The following is a 22,384-nucleotide window of genomic DNA, read 5'->3' on the forward strand; positions in this document are numbered from 1 at the left end:
TAAAGGAAGTTACCATTCTGAACAAGGAAATGTAAGTGTCATAGCTATGAGCACAGTGAAAGTAAGCTTTGCCAGAAAGAGAATTCCTAATCTTTCCTAGTATTAAAGCATTTCCTTAAAAGTGAAGAAATACTACAATTTTATGATGAAAATCAGCTCTGTCCTGTACTTCTCTCCACTCAGGTGTTGTTCCTGCTGTTTTCTCTTTTATCCTTTTCTGGAAATTCTGTTAATTGGCTAAGATTTATCCTACATTGAGCCCATAACTTTCTTATCGTTCTGTTTTTCTTTTTTTCCTTTCTTTTTGTCTTTCTGAAATTTCTCAATTTACCTTCCAACACTTTTATTGCATTTTCTTGTTACATATTTTTGATATCTAGGAGCTTGTTTTTAATGAATACTTCTTTGTACTATGACAGTCTTTTTTTTTTTTTAAATATATTTTTATTGACTTCAGAGAGGAAAGGAGAGAGAGAGAGAGAGAGATGGGAACATCAGTGATAGGAGAGGATCATTGAGGTACTGGGGATCAAACCCTTGACCGGAATCAAACCTGGGACCCTTCAGTCTCCCAGGACAATGCTCTATGCACTGAGCCAAACCAGCTAGGGCAGTGGTTGGCAAACTGTGGCCCCTTGAGTGTGGCTCTTCCACAAAATACCACGTGCGGGCGCACACGTACAGTGCGATTGAAACTTCGTGGCCACACTCAAGGGGCCAAAGAGCCGCATGTGGCTGGCGAGCCGCAGTTTGCTGACCACCGGGCTAAGGCAGGACAGTTTTTTTTATTTCTTAAACTAGAGGCCCATTGCACAAAAATTTGTGCACTCGGGGGGGTGGTCCCTCAGCCTGGCCTTTGCCCTCTTGCAGTCTGGGACCCCTCGGAGGATGTCCACCTGCTGGCTTAGGCCCACTCCCTGGGGGATCGGGCCCAAGCTGGCAGCCCGGTAGCCCTTGGGGGATGTCCACTTACCAGCAGGGAGTAGACCTAAGCTGCAGTCGGACATCCTTAGTACTGCTGAGGAGGCAGGAGAGGCTCCCGCCACCACCGCTGTACTGGCAGCCATCAGACTGGCTTGTGGCTGAGCAGAGCTTCCCCTGTGGGGGCGCACTGACCACCAGGGGACAGCTCCTGCATTGAGCATCTGCCCCCTGGTGGTCAGTGTGTGTCATAGTGACCATTTATTCCCAGTCGTTCTGCTGTTAGGGTCAATTTGCATATTACCCTTTTATTATATAGGATGTGTTATCTCTTTGAAGCTTTCTTTTGTTCCATTTCCTCTGAAATCTTTTTTTCTGTTTGTTTTGGTCTTTGTGTTTCACGAGACATCAATGTTTCTCAAACCTGGACTGGAAACACCTGGTTATTTTTTTTTAAATTATGAATACTGATGCTAGGTCCCAGCTGAGGCTAATTAAGTTATACGTTTTTACTTAAATACCTGTAGTTCTTGGCAGATCATTTGTTTTACAGTGAGTTATTAAGTTGGTGACTTAAACTCTCCGCCGCTGACAGCTTGACATGCTTGCTTTAGGGCTTAGCAGTTGGTGTGAACACAGTAGGTGTTCAAGTGGGACTGGCTGCTTTAAGTGTATTTGTAGGTCTTCTTACTTAGAGCTGATTGTAAAATATGTACGCTACACATTTCCTTTATGTAAAACATCTGTGTATATCCATGTGCATGGCATAAGTCTGGTCATTTTCCCTAAAGGGGAGTCTTTCTGTCCCTTCTGTGACTAGAACTGGGTGGCAACAAACATGGTAGCAGTGTTTGGAGATCGAGAGAGATCACCTTTTGAGGTGCAGATTTTTATTTTAATCCCCTCTTTTCTTTTGGGCACCTCACATGCCCTGGGCTGTTTAGGAGTCTGTTCAGCCTCTCCAGAGCAAACTTCAGCCTTCCTCCTGGGCGGGGACGCGTAGTGGCCTGGCTGAAACCATGCTGTCTCATTGCTCTGTTTTCTCTCTAATACAGTGTTGGCCTGTCTCACTTGGTGGCCTCTCTTCTGGGGTTTTTATTGTTACGGGTTTTCCTCTTTTTTTTTTTATGCCTTTATGAATGTTTTTCACATTATATGAATATCAGTTCTTTAAAGGCTAAAATTAATACTCTGTGGGAGAAAATACCACATGTTTTATAGCAAGTAGGTTCATAATAAACATTTGGTTTTGTGTAAAAAATTTGCCATTTTTGTATTCTTCTAACAGTAATATGAATGGAACACAAACAAAAATCCCAGAGCATTGTTTTGCTTTTCATTGGCAAGAAGGAAGATAATTTGATTAAATGATAATTTTTTTGGAGGGGGGTGCTCTGGGACTTTTAGATATCTTTTTAAAAAAATTCTCACCTGAGAATATGTTTTTATTGCTTTGGAAGGGGGGGCGGGGCACAACCTGGGTATGTGCCCTGACCAGGAATTGAACCTTTTGGTGTATGGGATAATGCTCCAACCTACTGAGCCACATTGTCCAGGGCTCTGTATGCTCTTGAGTGGGAGGAACCATGTAATTAACCATGGCAGCAAAGATGGAAACCATTAAAGAAGAGACTGATAGGTTTGACTCTTTACAATAAAAACATACACTAACAGGAGCAAAATGTTATTTACACATTGCGTACCGCATAGAAATCTCTTAGACATACGCCAGGGACCGCATGTTTTTGGGCAAACTGCGTGTTATTTAAATCATCATAATGCACTTTAGGTGTTGTTTTTCAACAATTATAACATTTTTATTTACAAAAACAATTAAACAATTAAAGTTCCTAGTACTTTTTTAACGTATGGTACTGCGTAAAACATTTTCCTCTATGAAGAGGGACCAAACAAAATTTACGTAAGTATCTAGACTCGCTCCTTTTTCCATGGGCGTGAAAAACGAGAACACTCGTGAGCGGTCCTTAACAGATGGAGCGTGAAACACGAGAAAACTCCTGAGCGGTACGAAGTGTGTTAAAATAGTCAGACAGGTGACACATTTGGAAATACATTCATATGGCAAACTAGATTAATATCTTAATCAAACAATAGAAGACTACATATTCAAGTAGATGAATGGGCAGAAAGCATGAATAAGAATTTCAACAAATAATTGCAAATTTTTATATACTTATTGGTAATATCAATGCTACTGGTTATCAACAAAATAGAATTTTAAAAAAACTTAGAAAATATTCTTTGCTCTTCTCTTCCTTAAATTACTTTCACTTTGGCAAGTCAGTGGGAAAATGGGCACTCTGTATACTGGGTGTTTTGTTTTTGCAGGGCAATTGGGTAGTGTATGTCAAAAGTCTTAAAAATGTTTCTTGTAGCTCTGTAATCCCACTTTTAGGAATTGAGTCTAAGAAAATATTAGGAAATGTGCACCAAGTATCTCATAAATATGCAAAACTTTTTATAATTATGAAATATTTAAAAACAGCCAAATGCTAATATTATGTCATATACATTCAATGTAATATACCATACTGCAACAACAACAAAAGGTATATATTTTTATTAGTGTGGAGAGATATATGAATAATATGTATTAAATAACAGGAGCTGATTATAAAATACTAGTGGCCCGGTGCACGAAATTCATGCACATTAACAGGGAATTAATTAGAGGAAATACTTTTTTTTTTTTAAATATACTTTATTGATTTTTTAAAGAGAGGAAGGGAGAGAGATAGAGAGAGTTAGAAACATCAATGAGAGAGAAACATCGATCAGCCGCCTCCTGCACATCTCCCACTGGGGATGTGCCCGCAACCCAGGCACATGCCCCCGACCGGAATTGAACCCGGGACCTTTCAGTCTGCAGGCCGACGCTCTATCCACTGAGCCAAACCGGCTTCGGCAAGGAAATATTTTAATATTGCTATTTGCCCTTAATAATAGAAATGTCAGAGATGAAAGAAAATTAGTAAAATGTATATGAAAATCTTCCTTCTATCAGTCTGGGGTGTGCCACGGGACTCAGAGTCAAGTCCCCACCCACCCACACGTGCCTCTAAATCATACAAGGCCCAGACCTGGCTGGCCCCACCCCCATTGGGCGAGATCCAGACCCGGTCGGCCCCACCCCCACCAAGCCCCTCCGGGCGGGGGCGCAGCCTCAGGTCCCCCGCCCTAGCCCAGCACCACGCAGCCTCAGGTCCCTGCTGATCACTCGCTCATTACAGCTCGTTATGGGAACCCTGCCTCCACTGGGGGTGCAGCCATCTTGTGACGGTGTGAGGGTTAATTTGCATATCACCTCTTTATTACATAGGATTATGTACACTAAACATTTCCTTTACATAAAACATCCATGTATATTCATATGCATGGCATAAATCTGAAAAGGTAACAATATAGATAACTAACTTTTGTTGAGCACTTACTAGCTTTCAAATACAATGCTAAGGCTTTATATATAGTACTTCATTTAATGGAACCAAGACATTAGCTGTGCTACTTTTGGGTGATAAAATTATAAGAGACTGGGATTTTTTTTCCTTTTTACTTCTCTATATTTCCTAAATTTTCTATAATGATTATGCATAATCCTCTTTGAGAATTCCTTGCCTCAGCTTTTCAGTTTTAACTTTAATTATTGAGTCATTTGAGAAGGCTTTTGTTATGGTCCTGTAAAAGCAATTAAAGATCAAAAACTTCAGAAAAAATGTTGTCACAGCATGATCTTGGACAGATAACTGTCCCTCTTGGACTTATATTTCCCCCTGCAGACCAGGAGAGTTAAATATTGAGCACCTTTGTAAAAGGAGCTATATGTATAATAGCAGTAACTGAAGTATACTATTGATTAGACATTTTAGAAACTTTCTCCATATTACACATGCCATCTGGAATGGGATGAAGACCAGTGAATATTTGTGCTGCTTTTTTCAAATCCTAGGGAATTGCTGCTCAAAATCCATGGACCATGTGAATATGTATTTACGGTCAGATGAAGTTAAAATTGGTCTAAGTCAAGCATGTCAAACTCGCACCTGCAGGCCACATACCTTGTTTATTTGGCCCATGTTAGCCTTTGAATTTGAGTTTGACATGCTTGGTCTAAGTGATCTTAATTAGGCTTCTTCAAAAGCTGTGTCATCATCCTTATGGACAGGGGGTTTTGTTTTTACTTTGTGGACACCAAATCTCAAAATTAAATGCCTTCTCCCCCTTTAGGTCAGTTGGTGGTGTGTACTTTGTGCTCCTGTGTCATGAAAACGAAGCAGATTTGGCTCTTTTCCGCCCACATGCTTCCTCTGCTAGCACGACTCTGCCTGGTTCCTCTGGAGACCATTGTTATCATCAACAAATTCGCTATGATTTTTACTGGATTAGAAGTTCTCTATTTTCTTGGGTCTAATCTTTTGGTACCTTATAACCTTGCTAAGTCTGCATACAGAGAATTGGTTCAGGTAAGACTGACAACCACACAGGTAGATAAAACTCTACATAAGTATTATATGTATTAAAGATTTAGTTCACTTTTTTTTCACAGTCCTGATCATGGTAACCTGTTTGATGGTTTCAAGATAGCAACTATTTTCAACCCAATTAGGAACATCTGAGATTCTTTGTTGGGATGTGCCATTGAAAGGCACTAAAGGAGAGTGATTTCTCTGGGTTTTTACTCTGGTGCTGCTGTTGACTAGCTGTGTAACCTGGGGATAGCCACTTAACTTTGCTTATCTGTAAAATGGAGCTGATAATAGCAGTTGTACTTAATTCAGAGGATTGCCATGAGATTCAAATGAGTTCAGTGCCAGGCAGAGAATGTTTAGTATGTATTAATTGTTGTAATGAAGACAGTTAATACATACTGGAGGTCAGATCCTGTTTTTCCCCCTGATTATAGTCCTACTGTAACTGCAGTTTTCCCTGTATGTTTGCCTAATTTGCTTAAATTGAGAGTTAAATAGTTTTGGACCGTAACATGATGATGGATTTCGTTTAGTACTTGAACTGACTTGCTAATATAACATGCTTCTGTCTCCTACTTTTTTCTGACTTTGCTCTAAAACATTATTCCTAGATACAAACAGTAGATATGCAGGAGATAAATATTTCTATTTGATATCATTGAGAAATTGCAGTGTCTATATATATAAAAGCCTAAGTGACTGTCTGACCGTTCAACCAGTACCTATGATGTGCAATGACCACCAGAGGGCAGACACTCTGACTAGTAGCTATGATGCACACTGACCACGAGGGGGCAGATGCTCAACGCAGGAGCTGCCTAGCTGTGGTGACTTGGCAGCTCCGGTTCTCTGGTGACACACCCGGAACCAGAGAGGAGGGAACCTGATTCCGGGGTGCATCACCCGAGAACCACCCTCTTACAATCTGGGACCCCCTCGGGAGATGTCAGAGAGCTGGTTTCGGCCCCATCCCTGCAAGCCAGGCCGAGGAACCCCACCGGTGCACGAACCTGTGCACTGGACCTCTAGTCTATATATATATATAAAATAGAGCTTAAAACTGACCTTGGTATAAAAAGAGAGTGTTGAAATGGGCATTCTCTTCTCTTGACTGTGTGTATATGACCTTAAGGTACAGGAAGCTCTCAGATTATCCAAACATACTAAGTGAAGCAGGCTTTTGTGTTGTGGCCCAGGGGCAGATTTCCCAGAGAAAAATTTTCCAAGCTCTTGACTTTAGCCCGAACTTCCTTCTTTCTTCATCTTACACAATGTTGAGTGATTCCTGAAAGTAGATCTTCCAGAGATGAGGTTATTTTCGGTCTCTCCATGAAAAGTTGCTTCAAGGGGAAGGGTTGCCGTTGTCTTCAGAGAGAGAATGACCAATTTAATTTTATATTTTCTTCTTTGAATTCAGTCGCGTGGAGCTGTCTTATTTTGTAAGAAACAGTAGATATTGAGTAAGTATTAATGGACACTTTAATTAATCTCCATAAGGACAAAGTCTTCATTTTCAGTGTCATGTTTCAGTGACATTTTCAGTGTCAAGGAGTTGATTGCCATAAGATTCATGCATCACTTAGTGTGGCAGTTGAAAACACATTATAAGTATGGAGTTCATGACCTGGAAGGAATTTTTTAAAAGTTTTTAAAAAAATGTGTTTTTATTGATTTTTAGAGAGAGAGGAAGGGAGAGGGATAGAGTGAGAAACATCAGTGAGAGAGAAACATCATTGATCGACTGCCTCCTGTACACCCCCCTACTGGGGATTGAACCTGGACCTCTTGGTTCGTGGGTCAAAGCTCAACCACTGAACTACACCAGCTGGGCTGACCTAGAAAGAATTTGATGGGCAAGAAGTGAAAATTGGCAGGTTTTTTAGTGACCTGTTCCTTGAATGGAAAGGAGAAAGATTACTCTACCTCTCTCAGTGATCAGTTTGCTGCTAATAATAATTTTACAGCTAGTTGAGCAATTTCCTCCTCCCGCTCTCTCCCTCCAATATTTTCAAATTGGGGAAAGAGAGGTTAATTTTTTACTAGTTTTTAGAAAAAGCATTGGATTTACTGGTACAGATGAAAAAAAGTTAAATTTAGAATACCCTGCAAGTGAGTATATTTTAACTTACTACTTAAAAATCTTTACCTACCTAAAGAGATACTAATTAGAAACCAGAACAACTTGCAACCACATGTATTTTAAGATCTTTATAATTTATTGAAGAATCACATTGAGAGTTCCAGCAAGAACAGTTGACTGCTTAGGTTAGAGCATGTAGCCTGCCTGCCTGGGTTTTTTTTTTTTTTTTTTTTTTTTAGGTATACCTTGTTTCTTGATGTTAATGTACTTAACAAACCAAATTGAGAAATGTTGCTTGATAAATACACAGTAGGAGCAAAGGAAAAAACTTGCTGATTTCCTGGGGGGACAAACTCACTAATTACCTTTGCTTCCCGATAAAGTAAATCTCTCCAGTGATTATTCTGTCTTCCATCGAACTATTTCTCATTGTTGACATTCCTGAATAAAACCTGAAAAATGCTTCCTTGTATATTTCATTTTTCCCTAGTCCTTCAAGCAATATTGCATTAATCGTGCTAGTCCTGATCATTTTGATTAGATAAGAGTAAGTTTAGCAAGTCTCCTGGTATTGCCCTTGATGTAGTTTTACTCTGCACATAACTTTATCCCTGAACTATCAGGGCAATTTACTTTTCTATTTGATAAGTGTGTGTTAAGTGTTAATAATGCAGAAATCAACAAATTTTTAAAAACATGCTATTGGCTAACTGTATGTGTAGAGTGACTTTAAAGGAATTTATTTGAAACCATCTTGCAATAAAAGTGATTCAATTTTTATCTGTAGTACTTTAGAATAAACTCTTACATTTAAAACTAGAGGCCCGGTGCATGGATAAATACACCAGTGGGGTCCCTTGGCCTGACACAGTTAGGGCCGGGGAGGGGTCGTGGGAAGGCTCCAGGACATGTCTGGCCTGTCTCGTCCAGGTCGGGTCAGCTGGACCCCAGCAGCAAGCTAACCTACCGGTCTGAGCGTCTGCCCCATGGTGGTCAGTGTGCATCATAGCGACTGGTCAAATGGTCGGACACTCAGCATATTAGGCTTTTATTATATAGGATTGTTTATTGATGTGTGATACAAGATGAGATGTTTTCCTATTTATTTTCTTTTTCAGGTTGTGGAGGTATATGGCCTTCTAGCCTTGGGAATGTCCCTGTGGAATCAACTGGTGGTCCCTGTACTTTTCATGGTTTTCTGGCTCGTCTTGTTTGCTCTTCAGATTTACTCCTACTTTAGTACTCGAGATCAGCCTGCGTCGCGGGAAAGGCTTCTTTTCCTTTTCTTGACAAGGTAACTAATATGAGCGTCTGATACTGCCTATACCTAGGAAGAGAACACTGAGCTAGGAGCAGTAAGTTTTGCAAATTAACTTTTATCATTCATATTATAGTACTTCATATTTAACTAAGATAGGATTTTCATTCAGTGGCTGTCCAGGTCTGGTGATGCTGGTGCCTTTGTTCTTATTATCATTTTATAGCTGAGGACACTGTACCAAGTCACCCAGGTGGTACTGCGGAAAGAAGCAGTGCTGACGCTGAAACCCCATCTGACTTCAAACCCTGTGGCTTACCTATGCGCTTTCACTATGTCCCATTATCATCATTATTATTTTTACTATTATCATTTTAAATATATTTGTATTGATTTTAGAGAGGTAGGGAGAGGGAGAGAGAGAGAGAAACATCAATGATGAGAGAGAATCATTGATCCGCTGCCTCCTGCACGCCCCCTACTGGGGATCGAGCCCGGAACCCAGGCATGTGTCCTGACTGGGAATCGAACGTGGGACCCTTCAGTCCACAGGCTGATGCTCTATCCACTGATCCAAACCAGCTAGGGCCCTATGCCTCATTATTTTTAATGTTTTGCTTCATTATTGAGATAGAGTCAAATAATTAGTGAAATGGGTATATTACAGTACTTTACTACTAAACCCCAAGGAATACTGAGACTTGGTTTTTAAGGTTTAGTATGAAAAAAAGTCCTTAGAGTCTTTTCTCACTTCATAGTCTTTGCTGTGCGCTTATGCTAGATCCACATTTGCCATTTTCCACTTGGAGTTGGAATCTCGAGCGCTCAGAATCTAGCACGTGGGCACACATCTTTGTTCCCTGGCTCACTGTCGCCTTAAAAGGCAAGAATGAAACTGTCCTTCTGGAAAGTAAATACAGGTGGATAAAAGTCTTGAGTTTTAGTTGATAGAACCATTGTTTCCTAGCCATCCAAAATGATGGAACACTATGTACTAAGTGGTACAAGGAATGAGAAGTTTAAGGCAAATTTACGGTCCTTAAGGAGCATGGTACTTGTTAAGATCGAACATGTTACACAAAGTTAAGTATTAATAAAAATGTCATAGGGCAGTACCTATGTTAACAAAAAAGTAAAGTAAACTTATTGGTACTACGTCAGATTTTGTACTTTCTGAAAATAACACTTTTAATTGATAAGTGGCTTCTATAAACATGCAATAAATTGGTATCAAACACATTTTAATGGCCCATTATTAACTAAGTTTTACTGCTGTTTTCTTCAGTGTAAATAATGGAGATTTTATGCAGAATTTTAAAATAATGTAAAAAGTAACTGAATTTAATGAGAAAGAGAGATTAAAATCCTGTGGTTAGAATAATAACCTAAATATGACTGTGTTTTAAACTAGATTGCTGTTCATTGTAAAGCACAATCAAATGTAGTATAGCATAGTGTAATAAATAGGCTCAACAATCAGTAAGCTGTGAATGAGTTTGGACTTAATTACAAAGTCAGAAAATAACACTGAGATTTTAGATGAGGTTTAGATATATTGCCAAACTAATTTTTCTCTCTGTTCTTTTTTTATACATAGGATAGATTGATCCTCAAAATAAGAATGCTTTAATTTGGTTTTTAATAGACAAGTTCCCATATGGTTATTTGTTTAACTTATATCTCTAAGCATTATTTTTTGGCCTTCTTGATGCTAGTGTGTGCCAAGTTATATTTGTGTGTTGCCTTGCCAAAAAACACCACAAAACTTATTTACAAAAAGGAGGGTTGCAACTTTATCAGAACACCCGGACTAAACAAACCAACCAAAAAGCATACACAAACTGAAAAACAAACAGAGGCTTCTTTTGCAGCTAGAAAAATAGAAACTAAAATTAATAAAATGTCTCATTGAAGAGAGAGGGGAAGAAAAAATTTTATAAATTTCCCAAACTCTTTCACTTCCCCAAAGCAAGGTTGAAACCTCTTGTTTTCTTTGGTATCTTTTGAAAGATAGCACCACATTCTTTTCTAAAGTAAGGGAAGACGAATGTGCTCCTCCTGAAAATGTAATTAGATCACCCTTCTTTGGGTGTAAAAGATTACTCTAAATGTAGATATAGGAATAATATGGACCTTCATTAAAATTTTCAGATTTTCTAGTGAGAATAAGATAAAACTTTTAGTGTTATTTTCAGCCATGATTTTCCTATGTTTTAAATTACTGGACAATTTGTTTAAAAGTGTTATATAATAATTTCTCTAAGAAAAATGTCAAACATTTCAGAAATTAGATTTGTAAGAATGCCATATAACATTTATTCTTTTAGCTATCAGCCACTAGAATTGATAGGTATTTTTATTCCTAACATAAAACCAGACATTTTTTTTCTCACTAGAAGGTACATTGGTCTGCATAAAATTAGATATTTTCCTATAAAAACTAGCTAGTAAGCAGTAGTGTAGGAAGGATACCTATGTAGCAGAAGCATGGAGCTACCTAATAAAGGACAGATGTGATTCTCCTGGATAAACTCCTCATGTATCCAAATGAAATGCAAACCTGAAGATACAGGGCTTTAAACATTTCTCAGATGCTGTGTAAATGCTAAATCCAAATTATTGGTACATAATACATATATTTCAAAATACTTATAAGTTAATACCTAATATGTTCAATGAAAGCAGTGAGTGTATTTCCATAAAATATGAAAGTGTTTCCAAGCTTTACTGTAAGGTTTTTCAGTTTTCCTTGTAAGTGATAATTCATAGCGAACTTTAATGTTAAATATCAATATTATAAGTATATTAAATGGTCTTGAGCTATATTCTTGGACTTGCTTTAAAAATAACCCAAAATAAAATGAATTGATCTAAACCTAAATTAAATTAAACTAAGCCTAAATAAGTTTATTTTAAAGCACCGACAGTATGGAAGACGTTGAAGTGAGGTGAGGGACGTCAAAGCCAACGTAGACCCTGCCCTGTAGCAGTTTGGCCAAATAAGGAGTTTTGACTAGTAACCACAGTCACGGTACAGTCAGAATAATTTGAACAGCCACCATTTTTCAAAAGGAACAGTGGACAATTATACATGTTTCTTTTGAATATCACCAATATGTTAATGATGTGTTTCTTAAAGTTTGAACAAGCTGTAAGTCCTGAGAGTATTAAGGAGATGATGCATTTGAAGGAGATCTTAGGTAAATAAAAATTAAGACTCTGTTTCAGATATGCTGCTGTGTACTAAATGTGTATTTGCCAAATGGGTAAGAAAATGTAGATTAGGATAATAAGAACGGATTTAAATGATTAATAAGGTGTTTAGGAGATGACATCTGAAATTTTAGTTTGGAGTGTTTTAATTAATGAGGATTAGGTCAAGTTTGGTGGTTATTTAAAAGTTGAAGATGTTTTTATTCCAAATAGAAAATTTTTATCTGCCACTATTTCCCCTTTTCTTCTAGTATTGCTGAATGCTGCAGCACTCCTTATTCTCTTTTGGGTTTGGTCTTCACGGTTTCTTTTGTTGCCTTGGGTGTCTTGACACTCTGCAAGTTTTACTTGCAGGGTTATCGAGCTTTCATGAATGATCCTGCCATGAATCGGTAAGTTCTCTACTCTGAATATCTCAAACATGTAAATCTTATCTATAACTTGAAGAAGTAATGATAAATTTTTGTTGATGCATTATAGAGGAAATGGAATTTTGAGGTGTTTTTTTTTTAATGGTTGCAACATTTGGGTTAAAATACTATGAAAAAATAATTAAATTTCTATGTGTAAAGGGTGATTTTCATTCTATGTACATAATGTATATTGGACGCCTTCCTTTTCTAAATTTGTTTTAGAGATTTTTGCTAGCTTATTTTAAAATCGGATTCCTGTATTTGATAAAGTTTTTTTAATGTTTGAACATAATTTTGATACTAATCAAAGTTTACATTAATGAGAATGCGTAATAGTTAATCTAGTGGTTATTAAATTACTAAGATCAGGTATTGGGAAACCCTGTTTCTAGAACGTGTCATGATGTCTATTTAAATATAAGAGTTCATTTATATAAGTTTATATAATCTCTTCTTAAACTAAATTTTTATGGATTATTTTAGAATTAGTAGATAGTGAATACCTTGTAAATTTGGGGAAATTTTGGGGGGAGTGTATATTATGTTTTTATTACAGAAAATTTAAAAACCTGTGTTCCATAATCTTCCTGCCAGGTCCAGCCAACACCTTTGTGATGGGAAAAAAGGGGGGAGGACAAGAAAGAAAAATAACTCATGTGTAAATTGACAATTTATAGTATTCACAAAGTACAAAATGGAAAGTGATACCTTCCTCCTCCTACTTTCCATTTCCTCTCCCCAAGCATAACAACTATAGATGGTTACTTTAAAATTTTTTAAAAAATATTTTCCCCTTCTACCCTTTTTTAAAAAATATATTTTTCAATTACAGTTGACATACAATATTATATTCGTTTCAGGAGTACAACATAGTGATTAGACATTTATCTGTGTTATGAATGAAGCACCCCAATAAATCTAGTACCCATCTGATACCATACATAGTTATTATAATACTAGAGGCCCGGTGCACAAAAATTTGTGCACTCGGTGGGGAGGGGGGTCCCTCAGCCCGGCCTGTGCCCTCTCGCAGTCTGGGACCCCTCGGGAGATAACGACCTGCTGGCTTAGGCCTGCTCCCGCTAGGTGCAGCCCCTGGTCGGGCTCAGAGCAGGGCCGATTGGGGAGTTGGGGCACCGCCCCCTGTCATGCACAGAGCAGGGAGATTGGGAGGTTGTGATGCCACCCTCAGTCACGATCAGGGTAGGGCCAATTGGGGGGTTGGGGCACCGTCCCCTGTCACACTCAAGGCAGGGTCGATGGGGAGGTTGCGGCGCCACCCTCGGTCACGCACAGAGCAGGGCCCATCAGGGGGTTGGGGCACCGCCTGCTATCACCCACATAGCAGGGCCGATCAGGGGGTTGGGGCGCCGCCACTCTCACACTCAGGGCAGGGACAATGGGGAGGTTATGGCTCTACCCCGTCACACACAGAGCAGGGCCCGTGGTGGGGGGGGGTTGGGGAGCTCCCCCCTATCAGGCCCAGAGCAGGGCTGATCAGGGGGTTGGGGCGCCTTCCCCTGTCACGAACAGAGCAGGGTGGATAGGGAGGTTGTGGCCCCGCCCCCTGTCACACACAGAGCTGCAGGGCGATCAGGGGGTTTGGGCGCTGCCCCCGGTCATGTTTATCCCGGTGCTGGGAGGCATATTACCCTTTTACTATATAGGGTAGAGGCCTGGTGCATGGGTGGGGGCCGGCTGGTTTGCCCTGAAGGGTGTCCTGGATCAGGGTGGGGGTCCCCACTGGGGTGTCTGGCCAGCCTGGGTGAGGGGATGATGGCTGTTTGCAGCTGGTCACACATCCTTCAGGGTGGGGGTCCCCACTGGGGTGCCTGGCCAGTCTGGGTGAGGTGCTGAGGGCTGTTTTCAGGCTGGGGGTGACTGAAGCTCCCAACTGCTCCTTTTTTTCTTTTCTTTTCTTTTTTTTTTTTTCAGTCTGGGCCAGCTTTAGCTTTGAGGCTTGGCTCGAGCTCTTAGGCCTCCGCAGCTGAAAGTAGGTTTCTGGCCTTTGCTTACAATGTTGTGAATCTGCTGGCTGAAGTCCGGTGGTATTTGTTACAGAGTTTCTTAAACTGCCCGCTCCATCACTGAGGCAACCAAGCCTCATGTTAGTTTCAAGCTGCCTGGCTGCCGGCTGCCATCTTGGCTGACAGTTAATTTGCATATCTCGCTGATTAGCCAATGAAAAGGGTAGCGGTCGTACGCCAATTACCATGTTTCTCTTTTATTAGTGTAGATTATTGACTATATTTCCTTTCCTGTACTTTACTTCCCCATGACAATTATAAGTTTAAATTTTATCTATAACTTGACTTACAGGGAAAAGTGCATATATATATGTATAATATATATGTATGTGTATATATATTATATATAATATGTGTATATATTATATATATTTTTTTGGCTCATTTCTGCATGCCGTACACACTATTGTGCACCTTATTGTTTCACTTAATGTTTCAAGTATTATTGTTGTTTTTATGTCAACACATGTAAATACATCTCATTCTTTTTGATGAAAGCATAGTATTCCAAATATGAGTTTATCTTATTATTTTTTAAAATTAAATCTTTATTGTTCAGATTATTACAGTTCCTCTCTTCCCCCTCATAGCTCCCCTCCACTGGTTCCCACCCCACCCTCTGCCCTTACCACCCCCCCTCCCTCCCCCACCCACTGTCCTCATCCATAGGTGTACGATTTTTTCCAGTCTCTTCCCACACCCCCATACCCCTTTCCCCCCAAGAATTGTCAGTCCACTCCCTTTCTATGCCCCTGATTCTATTCTATTCACCAGTTTATTCTGTTCATCAGATTATTTATTCACTTGATTTTTAGATTCACTTGTTGATAGATATGTATTTGTTGTTCATAATTTTTATCTTTACCTTTTTCTTCTTCTTCCTCTTAAAGGATACCTTTCAGCATTTCATATACTATTGGTTTGGTGGCGATGAACTCCTTTAGCTTTTTCTCATTTGTGAAGCTCTTTATCTGACCTTCATTTCTGAATGATAGCCTTGCTGGGTAAAGTAATCTTGGTTGTAGGTTCTTGCTATTCATCACTTTGAATATTTCTTGCCACTCCCTTCTGGCCTGCATAGTTTCTATTGAGAAATCAGTTTCTATTGACAATCTTATGGGTACTCCCTTTTAGGTAACTAACTGTTTTTCTCTTGCTGCTTTTAAGATTCTCTCTTCGTCTTTTGTTCTTGGCATTTTAATTATGATGTGTCTTGGTGTGGTCCTCTTTGGATTCCTTTTGATTGGGGTTCTCTGTGCTTCCTGGACTTGTACGTCTATTTCTTTCACCAGGTAGGGGAAGTTTTCTGTCATTATTTCTTCAAATAGGTTTTCAGTATCTTGCTCTCTCTCTTCTTCTGGCACCCCTATAATTCGGATGGTGGTACGCTTGAAGTTGTCCCAGAGGCTCCTTACGCTATCTTCATATTTTTGGATTCTTTTTGCTTTTCCAGTTGGTTGTTTTTTGCTTCTTCGTATTTCAAATATTTGACTTGATTCTTGCGATCCTCTAGTCTGCTGTTGGAACTCTTTATAATATTCTTTATTTCAGTCAGTGTATGATTAATTTCTAGTTGATCCTTTTTCAAAACCTTGAGCGTCTCACTATATTCCTTGAGGGTCTCACTAAATTTATTGGCAGTTTCTAGAAAATTCTTGGAAAACCTTATAAGTGTGGTTTTTGAACTCTGTATCCAAGTAGTTTGCCTTCCTCCATTTTTGTCATTTGTGACCTGTTTCTCTGTCTCCGCATTTTGGCTGCTTCCCTGTGTTGATAGAGTGGCTTTCTATGCTAGGTGTCCTATAGGGCCCAGTGGCTCAGCCTCCCCAATTACCTGAGATGGACACTCTTGGTGCACCCCTTTGTGGGCTGTGTGCACAGTCTTGTAGTTAAGCCTTGATGTAGTTATCACTGGGAATAATTGACCTCCAGGCCAATTGGCTGTGAGAATCAGCTGTGTGTATGGTGGGAGAACTTCTGTGCTGGAGACACCCTGATGGGGCAAGACTTGCTTCAGTGGGGTTTTGGTGCTCACTGATACTGCCCCCTGAGTGTGTCCCTTATGGATCTGAGGAGTTGTAATCCGGATGGTCCCACTCTGACCACTGGGTACACTGGCTCTTGGATCTAAGGAGGTGCTAATTTAGCCTCTGCCTGAGGCTACCCAGCAGGAGCTATTGAGAGATCTACAGATTCCTTTTCCTTGTTTGGGGTTTGTGGGTGCCCAGATGAGGCCCAGCTGTGAACCAATGCAAGCTGCTGTGGGGCCTTGGGCCTTCTTTTGGATGTTCTGACCCAGCTGCAGTTTGTTAGGTAATTTTAGATTGCAAAGGGCCAGGCCATTCATATGCAAAAGCCTCTGCACACAGCTTGGGTAGGGCAGGGTCTCAGGGAATCAACAGGGCGGAGCAAACAGCTATGGCTGATCCTCAGCCCTGCCTTAAGAGGTCCCGGTCTCAGTGTCCTGGTAATCGCTGAAAGCACCTCTGAGAGAATGCCGCCCTCGAGTTCTGCCTGCTGCCAGACAGTCCAGTTTCTCCCCGTATGAGTCTGGGTCCCCAGAGACTCGCCCGGAACTGGATTTCAGTTCAGTCTGGAGCGTGTGTCTCCCTCCTGATTGAAAAAGACAACCACGTCCTCAGTTGCCAGCCCTTTCCGCGTGCGCCTCCGTACCTCTGCACTTTACTTCCGCACCTCCTCTGAGTCTCAGTGTGCTTTTCTTTTTCCTTCTAGTTGTAGAATTTCCACTCAGCCAGCCTTCCTGTGATTCTGGGTGTTGTCCCTTTTGTCTTTTAGGAGTATTTTTGAAGTGGTTGTGCGAGGCAGCAATTGCAGGTGTTTACCTATGCCGCCATCTTGGTTTCTCCCCTACCTTATTTTTTTTGCTGTTAAAAAGTAATGCTGTTATGAGTATCTTTATATATGTCTCTCTGGTTTTTAAACCCTTAATTAGGCAAATTTCAAGCCAACAAAGCTGAGAGAGGAGTTGAAATAAACTCTCAAGTACAGTCTTATGTCATGCATGTCCTTATCAACTTCACCCACCCCGTCCCCTCCTCCATAAAGCCCTGGCTGCATTTGTATGGAGTAAATCCCAGATATAATATACTTTTACCCATAAATATTTTTGTCTATTAAGCTTTTGAAAAAAACATAACTATAATAGAATGTTTATTCCTAACAAAAGAGTTCCTTGACATCAAATACCCAGTTGCTGTTCAGATTTTCCTAATAATCTAAAATGTTTTAAACATTTTGTTTGGTCAACTCAAGATCCAAATAAGACCATATTGCAATTGTTTGATATGTCTCTTAAGTCTTTAAATATTTAGGTCCCTACTATCTCTGTATTATTTTCTTTCATTTTATTTATTGAAGATACCAGCAGTCCTACTTCATTTTTCAGAGTCTCAATTTTGCTAATTGTATTCCCATAAGGTCATATAACATATTCCATCATTCACTATATTTTCTTTGATACATAACTTTTGTAGTACATTCGTAGGAAAAATTATTTGCGGTAAGTTTATTGAGTTGAAGGGTATGTTCATTTTAAATTTATTAGCAAATTTTTCTCCAGATAGGTTTTATTTGTTTATGTCTCATGCTGTAAATATGTGTAATTCTGTGGATATCTAAGAATGGTAGATGTATTTTGATCATTACCAAACTCTAGTTAGAACACTTATTTATCCCAGAAGTTGCTTGTTTTCTCTTGAGTGTATGTTCAAGAAATAGCTATTATGTTTTGTACTGATTCATTATGTACTGATTCATTATGACTGTCTATTATTACATTGATTTTATATGATAAGTAAATATTCTGATTATGTTTGTTGTTTTTTTTTTGTCTTACGATCACAGATACGTAACAACAGACTGAGCCTTTAGATTATTTTCTGTTGGAATTAAATGAGATTCTGATTATTTTTCTGAAATTGTATGCTTTTTAGGGGTATGACAGAAGGAGTTACGCTGTTAATCCTGGCGGTGCAGACGGGTCTCATCGAGCTGCAGGTGGTGCACCGGGCATTCCTGCTCAGTATTATCCTTTTCATTGTTGTAGCTTCTATCCTACAGTCTATGCTGGAGATTGCAGATCCTATTGTTTTGGCGCTGGGAGCATCTAGAGACAAGTAAGAAACTTCCCAAGAGAAGTTTTTGTAGTGTGCTTTACATGAGTTTGTTGTCTGAAGATTTGGGTAATGTTTACAGGCAGAAAATGGATGAATAATTGGTATTAATTTAAGTGAAGAAACTTACATTTTAATTGTTTTAATATGGCTGACTTTTCTGTTGTTTATTTTCTCTCTCAAGATTCCTACAGTTAAAATTAAAAGTCATATCAAAGGCCATTTATTACAAATAAACTTTTCTTCAGAGAAATTTAATACTTTTATAATTGTCCAGTTTTAAAATGAACAGAGTATAAAATTTATTTTAGTAAATACAGCAATTAATACATTATTTTATTCCGTGTAATGCTGAAGGAGAGAAAGCATTGAGAGAAATGTAAACGAAAGAAAAAGACTGGAGGCAATCAGAGAAAGGCATTTATGGAGTAACAACCTCATCTGATGGCCTTTTAGACAGTTGCAACTTACTAAGGTTGCATTGGGGAATCTCGGCATCTTATGGTATCAGATAAAATTGATGGCTGGATTCATGTTCATCTCATATAACAGAAAGTTTAAGGAATAAAAGTCATTAATTTAGCTCTATAAGATACTATTTTGACTTACTGTAGTTTATACAAGGACATTCTATAAGGAATTGCTTAAAATTCAGTGCCACTTTTTTTTCAGCATCTGTCTACACTGATTATTGATTATTGAAATACCTGCTTTTATTGCTTATTTGATAGTGTTTAATGAGTTAGGGAGCAGGCAGTGTTTTGGGAGATAGAATTTCAACAGCAGATTTTTAAAACATTCCAAATTAGCATTTTAATTATAGTTCATCAGGTTTATCTTTTTATCCCCAGATAAGAAACCCTTCTAAGGTGTCTTAGAAACATTTAAGATGTTGAACTCAATAGTGAATTCAGTTAATAGCCATTTTAATTGGATTGTTTTTGATTTAAGTACTGTTTTGTCTGGCAATATTCTTTAGTATTAATGAAGCATATGTCAATAAGATTAAGATAATCCTATAGAAAGTTTGGGCAAGAGAAAGAAAAACATAATTCCACTGCCATAAGATTTTTATTGAATTTTAACTGCTTAAATAAGGAGATAATATGTTTGTGTATATATGTATAAACACAAAAATTAGATATAAATTTAAAGCTCTTTGCATATTATTCTAGTAGAGCCTTAGGAAGCTTAGTCTGGCTGGCGGTGTCCAAGATAGATCACTGGGGAGGAAGAGCAACTAGTAGGTCTTGCATGTTTTTCCTCCAACCTCAGCACATGTGAGGATTAATATACCTGTCATCAGAGAGCATTCCTCTCACTAACCCTGCACTCACGGGAGCCGAGATTTTCATCACAGTGGAGTGGGCCGGGAGAGGGGGGATGGTGATGGCATATAACTTCATGCAAGTTACTGTTAAAATTGTTAAGGTTTAATGCTACGAAAGCCTGAAATTGCTTTCAGATAACTAGGACTGGGACTGAAAATGAAAGCAAACTGTTGAGGAAAAAAAGAATTGATGATGCCTGGCAGTGGCTGAGTGTGGAGAGTAAGAGAAAAGAAACGAGTCAGGTGGACACCGGGCCCAAGCCATGACCTGCCCTGACCTTTAGTGCAGAGACCGGCTGGTGAAGGGTGCTCAGGGCGGTATTTGTAAAGAGAAGCAGGACAAATACCTGTTAGCTGGGAATGTAATGGTTGTGTTACTAGGTAACAGGCACTTTAAAAGAATACCTTTCTTTCTCTAGGAGTTTATGGAAACACTTCCGTGCTGTGAGCCTTTGTTTATTTTTACTGATATTCCCCGCTTATATGGCCTACATGATTTGCCAGTTTTTCCACATGGATTTTTGGCTTCTTATCATTATTTCTAGCAGCATTCTTACCTCTCTTCAGGTAAGCCAAAGTTATTAACTTTGTATAATAACTAAAACTTTTTAAGGATTCATGATAATATGTGGCCTATGTAGGTGATTACTTTCCACCTTCTTTACTAAGATATGTGACATTTATTTGAGCATAGGAGTTGAAGGTAAGTTTATTAAAATACTAGGCTGTCTTGTCACTGTATTCTGTTTTACTAAGGTAATTAAACTTTGTACTTTCTGTAAATCATATATTGAAGTAATTACAAAATATTAAAAGATTTTAACACTTGTTTGAAGCACTTTTTTTTTTTGGTAAATACCATTCAGAAATAAATACCCAGTTTCATGATGTTTATAAATACATGACGTGTGCATTACACACACACACACACACACACACAGTATTGCCCTGAAAATGGTAAGCTTATTGTAACTCGAAGGTGGATCTTTGCTGCCTGATCCATAGGAAGTAAAAGGAAAGGTAGCACTGGCAGTAAAGATTTATTCACTGTTCCTTGTAGAAGTAACAGTTCTTTCAAAGTGGAGGAACATGTATGACTACAGACTGAGGAAAATTTAGATAGAATTTTTATGGGTTTTGGTGACCTAGGGAGGAAGGAAAGAGCCGGAGAAAACTAATTACTAATTAGAACTGTTTTAGGAAAGTTGTGTCTCAGGGTATGGCTTTTTGGTATCTAATACCTGGATTACTGAGATCACTCACCCACATTTTAATTATGCCACTGTCTCTAGATATTAATATGGCATCCAGAAGTATTAGGAATTTGTTAATGTTTAACGTCTATGGAAAACCTTTCACAGTGATCAGATTTTGTTTTAATGTACATGCTTTTTCTTTCAGGTTCTGGGAACACTTTTTATTTATGTCTTATTTATGGTTGAGGAATTCAGAAAAGAGCCAGTAGAAAATATGGATGATGTCATCTACTATGTGAATGGCACTTACCGCCTGCTGGAGTTTCTTGTGGCGCTTTGTGTGGTGGCCTATGGCGTCTCAGAGACCATCTTTGGAGAGTGGACAGTAATGGGCTCAATGATCATCTTCATCCATTCCTACTACAATGTGTGGCTTCGGGCCCAGCTGGGGTGGAAGAGCTTTCTTCTCCGCAGGGATGCTGTGAATAAGATTAAATCATTACCTCTCGCAACGAAAGAGCAGCTTGAGAAACACAATGATATTTGTGCCATCTGTTATCAGGTAAGTCACACAGTAAGAATCCATATCGGTGGGTCATACTGTATCCTTTGGTGTTTCCCTTGGGACATTAACTACATTATCCAGATTCAAGTTCAATTCCCAGGCAGAATTATCTCCTGGGTACAAAGAACCTGGGCCTCAGAAATGATTAGACCTGATAAAATATTTCCATTTTATTTCTAAATTTAAGTTTTTAATTTAGTTCCTCAAATTCTAATACATTGTTATTTTCAACATTATTGCTCACCCATAAATAAAGGAAAAACAGGTCAGGTGTATTTTACTCAGTTCATTTACACACACATATATGCACTATCAAATATATACGGCAACTCAGGAGTCAGCAACTTCTGAAAAGTGGTGTGCCAAGAATCAACTCTTTCTCTTCTGGTATTCCCAGCGTGGGGAAGAAGTGTTCCTTTACTTTCCATGGGTGGAGAGAGTATGTGCTACCTGTGGTGGATATCTGCGATGGTTACAAGTCTGTGTGTGGGTGGGGTGGGCACATATGGTAGAGGCAACCCGTTGGTGTCCCATTGCATTGGCCTACCTTTGGCACATGTGCCATGTATTGCTGATGTTTTTGCATTTGAGAGGACCTTTGGCACATGTGCCATGTATTGCTGATGATTACCTTCTATTAAAAATCTAAAGATGCTATTTAAATCAGCTTGAAAATATAACAACAAAAAGCAGGCCTAGAGTTTAGTCACCAGTCACCTGTGCAAAGGGGTGATTGAGTAGCAGCTTTTTTTTTTTTTTTT

General features: G+C 39.0%; 1 protein-coding gene across 6 annotated transcripts in view; it reads left to right on the forward strand.

The window, feature by feature from the left end:
- The window catches only part of RNF145 (ring finger protein 145), a 58,226-nt gene that overhangs the window by 32,163 nt on the left and 3,679 nt on the right, over positions 1–22,384 (forward strand). For 5 of the 6 annotated variants that reach the window (XM_036311833.1, XM_036311834.1, XM_036311832.1 and 2 more), the window contains 6 exons: positions 5,167–5,402; positions 8,607–8,782; positions 12,211–12,351; positions 18,353–18,535; positions 20,282–20,429; positions 21,264–21,620. In XM_036311833.1, coding sequence (XP_036167726.1) covers positions 5,167–5,402; positions 8,607–8,782; positions 12,211–12,351; positions 18,353–18,535; positions 20,282–20,429; positions 21,264–21,620 — 1,241 coding nt within the window. The remainder of the gene's footprint in view (positions 1–5,166; positions 5,403–8,606; positions 8,783–12,210; positions 12,352–18,352; positions 18,536–20,281; positions 20,430–21,263; positions 21,621–22,384) is intronic. The other variant, XM_036311835.1, reaches the window with a different exon arrangement.

Source organism: Myotis myotis, unplaced genomic scaffold (genome assembly GCF_014108235.1).
Source record: "Myotis myotis isolate mMyoMyo1 unplaced genomic scaffold, mMyoMyo1.p scaffold_m19_p_6, whole genome shotgun sequence".
NCBI classification, from domain to species: domain Eukaryota; kingdom Metazoa; phylum Chordata; class Mammalia; order Chiroptera; family Vespertilionidae; genus Myotis; species Myotis myotis.